We start from the raw sequence: 9544 nt of genomic DNA, 5'->3' as shown, positions 1-9544 counted from the left end.
GGGTAATTATTAAATATAAGTGTCTTTTATAGCCAATCGATAAAAGAATAAGGCAATTAATCTCAATCAAACACAGCATCCTGAACTCTAACATGCTATCCTGACTCTATCTAATGCAGAGACCACATCCAAACACAAAAGCACCCAAATGAACTGAAAAGCAAACTGAGACTGTGGTCATGCTTAAACAGCCTTGGGATAAAAGTTGAGCAAAAAATACTCGTAGTTTTGTTTGCCTCATATTTATTTGTGAGCATTCTTGTCTTTTGCTCTTAACTGGCAGAGCAGTTCAGTCAGTTTGGGTTTCTCTGTACGTGTAATAATAAATGTCTTAACTTAAGGAGGGAGGCGTGAAACTGAATAAACCTCTGGTGTTTTGTTTGCTTTTCCTTTTCCACTGAGATCAATGTGTAAGAGCGAAAAGATGAAAGATAACTTGTAAATGTCTTGGTTTGGATAACATCATTGTTTATTCTATTTGGATGACAACAATATTGTCTGTTTAAGTAGCTATAGAGTCTGACACTGTTGCAAGCAATATTCCACGCAACACAGTCTGTTGATTGTACATTTGACTTTTGTGGTCTGTATGACAAACACTGTTGCCAGGCTCACCCATATGCTGAAGAGGAAGAAAGATGTGCAATTACTGTGTAAGCATACAGCCATGATAATAAAATAATTTATCTGTGCACTGAATAAACAATATCTGCGATGCCTGGAAACCAAACAAAGACCAAAGATTATGTTCGCAAAAGCCAATATGCCATGTTTATGAATACACGATAACATTATCCAGCTGGGGGCGCTAGTGTGTGAGATTAACGTGTTTAAATTCGGTCCTATTTGGTTGCCTTACCACAAGCTGCAGGCGCCGTCCTGTCAAAGATAGTAAATTATATTAAAATAATGAACTGTAAAAGTGGAGAAAGTGAGGCGGGGTTTGCTTATAAACCAATACAAATAATAATAATGTAACAATTCCACTTGCTTGCGTAAAGACGGCGCGTCTCGTAGACAGATATTTCATTATAAAAGGCTTTGACTCCATACGATAACGCCGAGATAAGAACGTAATACATTGACGTTTGACTACCATGACTACTGTTGACACTAGGATATTAAATCTGAGACAGTTCCGTTGATTTGGGATTTCCCTGAACACGGAAGTGGAAGCGGGTGAGTGCTCTTGTCTTCTTAATCATCTTCAATGGTTCAAAACAAGAGACTGGAGTGAGTTTTGGAAGTGTAGTTGTTGAAAATGTAAGGGTTTGTGTTTATTATAGTAGCTATATGTGGTTGTTTCTTTTACGTAAACGCGGAATAAACGAGTACACGAACAGGTAATCGACATGTGTTGATGTATTGTCGTTCATACGTGCATGTGCTAACTATGTGTCTATCCTGCCTGGTAGCTGAGACCGAGTCGTCCATGCCTCCCGCGGCTCCTGCAGGTCTCTCCGGCCTGTGCCGAGTCACTGACACGCTGTATCTCAGTAACGGCAGGGCGGCCCGTGACGTGTCCCTGCTGTCTCGCTGCCAAATCACCTGCATCATTGACGCGACCGAGCTGGGGAGTGACAGTCCACCTCCCGGGATGGAGTACATCCACATTCCCGTGTCCGACTCCCCGCTGTGCCGTCTGAGTGATCACTTTGACCGGGTGGCAGAAGTCATCCAGCGGAGGGGTGAGAGCGGCGGGCGGACATTGTTGCACTGTAACGCCGGTGTGAGTCGCTCCGCTGCCCTTTGCTTGGCGTATCTGATGAAGCACCTCGACGTGTCTCTCCTGGAGGCCCACACTCGGTTAAAGTCCTGCCGGCCGATGGTGAGGCCGAATAACGGCTTCTGGCAGCAGCTGATCGTGTATGAGGGGGGTCTTCGTGGGCGCCCCTCTATTCAAATGGTCTCCTCCTCCATGGGACAAATACCAGACATCTATGTGGAGGAGGCCAAGAATATGCTGCCACTCTGAAGACACCGGCATGTTTAGTGTGTATGGGCTAGTGGTGATGGATGTGACCTATTAACAGGGTGTGGTGCTGGGCATGTTGTCTTTATACACACACACACACAGTAAAGAAGATTCTGAGCTGCTGTCCAAGTCAAACATCTTATTTGCTTTTCTGATCATTTGACAAACACAAGAAGCTGGTTAGTCTACATTAACACAAACTGTTGGATGAATACAGTTCATATACACATGGACTACAAAAAACAGTGGGACTCCAATTGGTAAAGGCCAAATGTATTAAGAGGCCTGCGAAAGAGATTTGTGACAAACATCTGAGGCAAAAAGTCTAAAAAATGTGAATGTGGGTTTGTTTTTAGGTGGGATTTGTCCCACTATTCTTTTTTGTGTCTCCCCCTGCTTTTTTCTTACCACAGCCCATGATGCATTCCGAAGCTGCCTACACTCTTGTACGATGTCATCCTTTAAGAACAATACCTATGAGATCATCGGACTATCAATACCTAAGTCATCAAAAACTCTGCAATTACGTTATTATTGTCATTTCAACATAACCTTTGCTGGCTGTGTCACGCTGCTGTCCCTCTGTTTGTCATCCCTTTGTCATAACATTGTCTTTATTTACATTACACAGCCTGGTTCTCTTTATGGTTTTAGTTCTCTTCTTCCTCTCTGTCTTTGCTTCTTTCCCCAGTATGTAAAAGAAGTAAGTCACCGTTTCTTCATCTCCTTACGCAGTTTGACCACATGTATCACATTTCCTCGGCCCCAATCAATATCTCGTTCTGGTTTCTTCCCTTCTCTCCGTATAAGAAAACAATCTCAAAAATGCCCCACACCTGTATGTTCAGTGTCATGCGTCAAATGCTTCAACAAAAATATTCAACAAAAAAAACACCTTTATTTTAGAATCAGTAGTGGTCTTGATTGGGTTAGAACATGTGGTTTACAGCTACACAAGCAAAAGAGTCAAATGAATACATTGCAATCAGGATTTAGTTATTTCTCCAATGAATTCATATAAATATATTAAAATATATATAATATATATAAGGGAAGATCAGCTGATCCTTTGTACTTTAGTTCCCTTAAACCACAGAAACGTTTCATGTAATTAACATGTCACTTTGTATGAAAATTAAATGGACAAATGAATTCTAGAGCTTATTACAAGCTTCATATGTGTTGTCCTTAAGCAGATTGGGCTTTCAGCAGTGTGACATGGCAGCCATTCAATTGCGAACTCCGCAAGAACCGTTTCAGGTAGAAATATAGGTGTAATTTAAGAAACAGGCACATACTACATAAAATTACACACTGATTCACAGTCAAAACTATTTGCAATTTGGCACAGGTCAGTAATCTTGACAAATACTGCAAACACAAAGATACAAATCTATTCTAGAGGCGAGCTAATTCAATTGAGATGAAACTAATCCCACATTCACAATTTCCCCCCCCAATATTGCACTACTGTCAACAAACAGTTGGCTGATTTCTTCTGACAGAGACCGAGATTTTCATTTTTAATTTAAAAGAAAAGTCAACATGGACTGAGGATCCCACATAAAACAATAAGGCTATACAATTATACTGTTCCACTTCAACAGATGACAATTGTTTTGGATACCCAAACACTAACCAGGTGACTGCTTTAAAAGAACATTCAACATTTCAATCAGCAATAAATGATGTCAAATGTTCAATTTTAGACGATGCTTTACCTGTTTACAAAGTGTTCCAACCCTATAGGTAGGGAGTGATAATGGATTGTTAGGGTCTCTTTAAGAAAATAAACTTTTCACTTTTATCTGGCCATGAACACAGTAGAGATTTCTAAACGTTACGTTGTCATAAATCTGAGTTTAATTTAGATACATTAAAAATATATGCAGGTTTTTATCTTTACATCTCGGAAGTCCTTCAAAGGAATGCTAGAGCCGGAACCTTACAATAATTCAAATGGCTTATTTGGGTACACAGTGCAATAACTAATGTACAAACAATGTTGTAATCCAAACAGCTCATATTTTCACTTGCTACTGAAATATCCTGAGTCAGAACCTTAGGCAGGTCTAATTACAAAATATAAAGATTGCCTAACAAGTGCCAGAACACAAGTGCAAAACCAGCATGCTTCTCTTTTTTTTGTAACCTTCACTCATCTTCACCTTAATAAGGCAACCGTGTCGTCTGCATAGTCATGCAATAAGCATCTAAAAAGGTACAAAATAGTACAACATTCATTTAACGGAAATGGAAACCAATGCAGACTACAACAACAAAATGTCTATCATCAATATCCACTTTCACTCTGACACAACCCCACAGTGTATTCAGCCGCTTGCCGATGGCCTCCGTGTCCTGGCGTGAGCTCACATCTGGAGGGGCAAGGCAAAGGATTCAGTCGGCAAAAGACACACAGGAAAAGAGATTTGTTACAGGAAGGAGTGAAAATTCCCTGTCGTCAACTTACATGCTGGTCCAGCTTTTGGTAATCTGATGATTTTGGCCGCCGTGATGATTTCGACCTCCGTCCTTCCAAAACAAAGGCGATTATCTGAAATAAAGATGTGATAAAGACATGAATCGTCTCCTCCTGTGTTTCACTTCCATTAGTTAAGCTTCACAAATTAAGTAAGTAAGGACGTCAACAACAATAAATATATAATAATCTTGAATCATAATCAAATGCTGAACTTCAGTTGAACTAAGATATTACACATATTTACGGGTTCTTGCCTGTGCTGGCAACACTAACTGCAAACCATGTAAGCTGGTACGTTCTGTAGGTGTAAAATGTCCCCTTCAAGAAGCATCAGTGAGTTCCTCCTTAAGTCATCTACTGTGTTATTACTATGGTGACCGCACATCTTATTCTAATTACACAAACTGATACACGGATCCGACTGACTTCCTGGTCTGATCACTGTGGTAGGAGGACACACAGGTATCAGCAACTGCACGATCTCAATCTCCAGGTATTAGTCACCTAAATTCAATACCACTCTGTTTACTTTGCTTAGTGATGGATTGGCCTTAGCCGACTGGAAGAACAGGCGCCTGAAGGTCGGTCATCAGATGTCATCTCAGAGTTTGTTTGCGACAACCGACCACAGAACTTGTTGTTCTCTGATAATGTGGGTCAGTGGAAAAGCCATGTCTGCTGCTTTTTGAAGTTTCATATATACGTCTGTGTGTGTGTGTGTGTGTGTGTGTGAGAGAGAGAATCAGAGAAATGAGCAAACAGCCACACACCTTGCGCTTGTTGTGATAAGCAATGTAGAGCACTGCCACCAACACAGCTGTGCAAACGAGGTAGGTAAAGAAATGACTACTTTCTTCCCCAACACCGGACGGGCTGTACTTCTTCACAACTTCTGGCTTGTCAATCTCAACATCTTCTGGTTTCTTGATCTCAACATCTTCTGGTTTCTTGATCTCAACCTTTTCTGGTTTCTTGATCTCAACATCTTCTGGTTTCTTGATCTCAACATCTTCTGGTTTCTTAATCTCAACATCTTCTGGTTTCTTAATCTCAACATCTTCTGGTTTCTTGATCTCAACATCTTCTGGTTTCTTAATATCAACATCTTCTGGTTTCTTGATCTCAACATCTTCTGGTTTCTTGATCTCAACATCTTCTGGTTTCTTGATCTCAACATCTTCTGGTTTCTTAATATCAACATCTTCTGGTTTCTTAGTCTCAACATTTTCTGGTTTCTTAGTCTCAACATTTTCTGGCTTCTGAATCTCAACATCTCCTGTCTTTCCAATCTTCCCATTATCTGGACTTCCAGTGTTCCCAGGCTTTTCATTCTTCGCCTCTGTAGTTACTTCTTCTCCTGGTTTCCCTGTTTTAGCTTCATCCACTCTGGGTTTCACTGCAGGCTTCTGCCCTTCCGCTGTGGATCCCCTGGCTTTGTCATCCTCAACAGGTGGACTGACGTCTTCTGCAGGGGTTTGCTCGCCTTCGCCATCTGCTTGAGGATGAGGATTATCTTCATTTGCAGGTAGAACACCACCTACTCCTGTGTCATGACTGCCCTCTGGCTTCTTTCCAGCATCCGTTAGGCTTTGTTCCCTTTTGGTATCATTTGTCTTGCCAACATCGACATCAGCCACTGATCCGGGAGTGGTTGTCTTCTCAGCGACCGGCTCGGCTGCATTGTCTGGCTCACCTTCTACTGGAGCTCCTGTAGGCAATAAAAAGAAAGAGATAAATACTTTCTGTCCTTAAAATGCAGAGTACACCTGACAATACAAGACAACCAACACCACAGCCCTGCAGTGAGCGCCACTCTGACTCTAATTTCCTTCTGTTGTCATTGCTTTCCACTGCACAGCTTTAATTAATTTCCCACCATTTGTCCTTATACAGCCTTGTTAGTCATGTCTGGTTGACTTTTCCTGACAGTTTCCCCAACCAGATTAAATTATCCAATATAAATAGATTAGATGATTAGATTGCCTGATCTAAAACATGGTTAGCTCTTCCAAAATGCATTTATAGTAGGCATGGTGCCATTTTATTTGAGAATCAATCCTTGCAGCAATGTACCTCAATGGAACAAGTATGTAATACTTCTATTATCTTAACAAATCATTGATTAACATTGATTAGGCTGTATTGGATGTGGCTCTATCACATTACATAATTACAATCTGTCAATTTTAATAAATGTTTAGGCTTCTTGGTATTTTATAAATCAATGTAAAAGCTGGAGAGGAACCTCGCACTTCTTACTTCCTTCCTTTATTTATTGGGCTGATATCCTTTCAAACATGTTGATTTAATCCTCCTACCATTTTTATCGATGCAGTAAAATGTTGAACAAATCATACTTTTGCAATTTCTACTCGGACCTACTACTTCTACTACAAATAATAATAATAATAATAATAATAATAATAATAATAATAATAATAATAAAGCCCCTCTTTAGCCCCTGAAATCATTTAATTAAACCAAACATTGTAGCTTAGGTTCACATACATTTCTTCCTCTTATCAACTCAAATATGAAATACGTCATGAGAAGGGAGCACGCGCATACGCAACTATTAACAGCTTTTATATTAGAACAGTCAAGGAGCTCAGGAGGCTTTAACGAGGCATGAACACACCAAACACTCACCTCTGACGATACAGCAGCACAATAAGACAGCGACTATCACAGAAACAGCCCGCATGGTGTACAGGAGAACAACTACGAGTCCAAACGTAGTCCCTGTGTGATGTCGGCCGGGGGCAGATCCGTGTTGATTGACACAGGTCGACAGGTTGGACTGAATCCGGTTTGTGCTTCCGTGTACAGGAGGCTCGATTATTGTTCTTCTTCTTCGCCGCTTCGTTGCTGCGCGGATCCGACGTTCATGCGTGCGTGACTGCCACCTACTGGAGAAGGTGGATTTTATTACTTGTAAAATACCGTCACGTGGAAGGAGCTCAGTACTGAATCGGGTCACAAATTCAGTGTTAAAGGAGAAAAACAGGCTGGTGTGTTTCTTTTTTTTGTGGTGGTAAAGGAAAATTTTAATGCAACTACAATAAACAGCAATATAAGAGAATGACTGATGGATCTATTCCGGCCCGGAACAAATATCAGACTATTGTTTTCTATCAAGGTTGCATTTGCTGCTTTTTACTTTCTAGCTGCATGTTAATGCTTTGGGAGAATAAATTCTAACTAAATTTGGGGGAGAAAGTGGCTCCTGCTCCAGAAAGCACAGAAGCTCCAGTTTGTAGAGGTCGTATTATTTTACCACAACAATGACTCTGAACTCTGAAGTGCTTTGTTGGGTTTTGTGTGGAAAGAACTTGACTGACCTGCACAGACTGACACCTTTGGCAACATTTCAGTTTAGTTTTCATCGCAATTTCATTTTGGTAATAATGTAACATAATGTACTCAACATGCTGGGAACTGTACTATTGACACAAGTAAAGGATGTGAGACTATCAAAGCTCCTGCTCGTCGGTTCACAAACAAAGGGTGTAATTCAGGAAACACACGTGGCAGATATTATTGACACATTAGCTCAGCCATTCATAATACACACCCTCACACAAACATTAACATAACATATCAATCAGCTCTGATCTCACACACTGACCTCTTCATCAAGTATCAATACCTGTGCTCACTCGCTCTCTCTCTCTTTCCCTCTCTCGCAGACACACACACTTTTTTTCTTGGTTTGGTTGACAGAATAAATCGTCTCCATGGCCACACTGACAGGATATAGTCCATTTAATTTTCTTTTACTGTGATGAGATCATGTTTGGAAAATTCTGCAAGGTATGCTGTGTCTGTGAGGATGATGACAGTGATGATGATGTAGATCATCTGTGGAGGTTTTCAATGCAGTGTGGTATTCAATTCTAAAGCTTTTATTATGGAAAATACAAATACAAATACATTTGCTAGGTTTTTTGTTTTTTTTTCACACATTTTACTGCCATTTGTTTGAAATATCTTTGTATTTTTATTTCATATTTTAAAATATTATTTTAAACCAGCAAAATCTAATTGACTAGTTGCCAAATCAGCTGAACATTTTAGAAAATTTCCATTACATATCCCAAAGTATTTTTTGCAATTTTTTGTGTTTTTTGTGCTGCACGCACTTTGTTTTCTCCAGAACATAAATTGTATTCTACTCCAAACCATCAAAGGAACAAAGAGCATCCCAAGATGTGTCTATCAAAGGAACAAAAGTCTGTAAAAATAAAACAGATCCCAAACACATTCTTTTATTTTTATTTATTTATTTCATTTATTTTTGATCAGGATCCTGATTAATGTGTGTGGGGGGTTCAAACGCTGTGCTGATGCTAAAGCTGAATACAATTTCCTGCTGACAGCTCTGCTTTAAACTGAGACAATCTGACATTCAAACAGTTTGCCTCTCCAAGTAAATCAGAATTTACTTATTAAAATTCTTTAACAGAACCCCACAAGGGCTTGCACAATCAAAACGTGTTCCTATCTATTTGAAATATGCAGTAAAGCAGCCTTAGGACATGAATGCTTTTGTTCAGTAGAGCTGTAGTGTATAATGGGCAGCTTGTGTGCTTTTCTGTGCAGCAGTTGAGGCTGTCAATGAGCTGTGCTTGCCACTAGGTGACCTCATTTTCTGTATTTAAAACCCCCAGTGAAAAAAATGGCTTCTTGAAACAGGAAATGCAACATTTCGGTGCATGAGGGAATAAAGTCTGTGTGGAGTTCAGTTTGTTCTATTTTTAAATACATTCCAGCTGCTTGACCCTCCTGAAGCGGATGAGTGATATAGAAAATAGATGAGTGTTCTCTTTCTTTCACCCTTCCCATTCCAAAAGTCTACATGTGTGAGCTCCCACCACACGTCCACCTCAACCTTCCGCAATGCCCTTTGTTTGGATGCTTTTGTTTTACGGTTCATTGCTTTAAAAGTGAAAACTCCCGTTCTTTCTTTCTAATGAGCTGCCAGTGGAAATGTTGTGAGGGTTGTGTCAAGATTTGCTGGCATGATGGGAACAAATATTCCAAAAAGAAGAGGTGGTGCCAGTATGCATGTGTATCAGCAGATG

The 9544-nt window shown here is 40.2% G+C and overlaps 2 protein-coding genes across 5 annotated transcripts; one reads left to right on the top strand and one right to left on the bottom strand.

Moving 5' to 3' along the window:
* The first annotated feature begins 775 nt into the window (after positions 1–775).
* Positions 776–3011, top strand: LOC143003451 (dual specificity protein phosphatase 18). Of its 4 annotated transcripts, none has more exons than XM_076154132.1 (2): positions 776–1179; positions 1416–3011. In XM_076154132.1, exon 2 carries the CDS (start codon positions 1433–1435, stop codon positions 1973–1975), a length of 543 nt encoding a protein of 180 aa, XP_076010247.1. In that variant the 5' UTR covers positions 776–1179; positions 1416–1432; the 3' UTR covers positions 1976–3011. The 4 variants fall into 4 exon arrangements, with proteins under 4 accessions (XP_076010247.1, XP_076010245.1, XP_076010244.1 ...); XM_076154130.1 differs by lacking the exon at positions 776–1179 and adding an exon at positions 1200–1263; XM_076154129.1 differs by lacking the exon at positions 776–1179 and adding an exon at positions 1200–1343.
* Positions 3012–4125: 1114 nt separating this feature from the next.
* On the bottom strand, positions 4126–7302 carry tgoln2 (trans-golgi network protein 2). The gene is made up of 4 exons (XM_076154128.1): positions 7110–7302; positions 5231–6168; positions 4449–4532; positions 4126–4353 (listed from the first exon to the last, which is right to left on the bottom strand). The coding sequence occupies exons 1-4, from the start codon at positions 7162–7164 to the stop codon at positions 4348–4350; spliced, it is 1083 nt and encodes a 360-aa protein (XP_076010243.1). The 5' UTR covers positions 7165–7302; the 3' UTR covers positions 4126–4347.
* Positions 7303–9544: the final 2242 nt, after the last annotated feature.

The sequence above is a fragment of the Genypterus blacodes genome, unplaced genomic scaffold (genome assembly GCF_046128005.1).
Source record: "Genypterus blacodes isolate CSIRO-AG114 ecotype Tasmania unplaced genomic scaffold, CSIRO-AGI_Gbla_v1 ptg000061l_1, whole genome shotgun sequence".
Lineage (NCBI taxonomy): Eukaryota > Metazoa > Chordata > Actinopteri > Ophidiiformes > Ophidiidae > Genypterus > Genypterus blacodes.
Note: the sequence above shows the minus strand (reverse complement) of the source record. Positions and strands in the feature narration are given on the sequence as shown.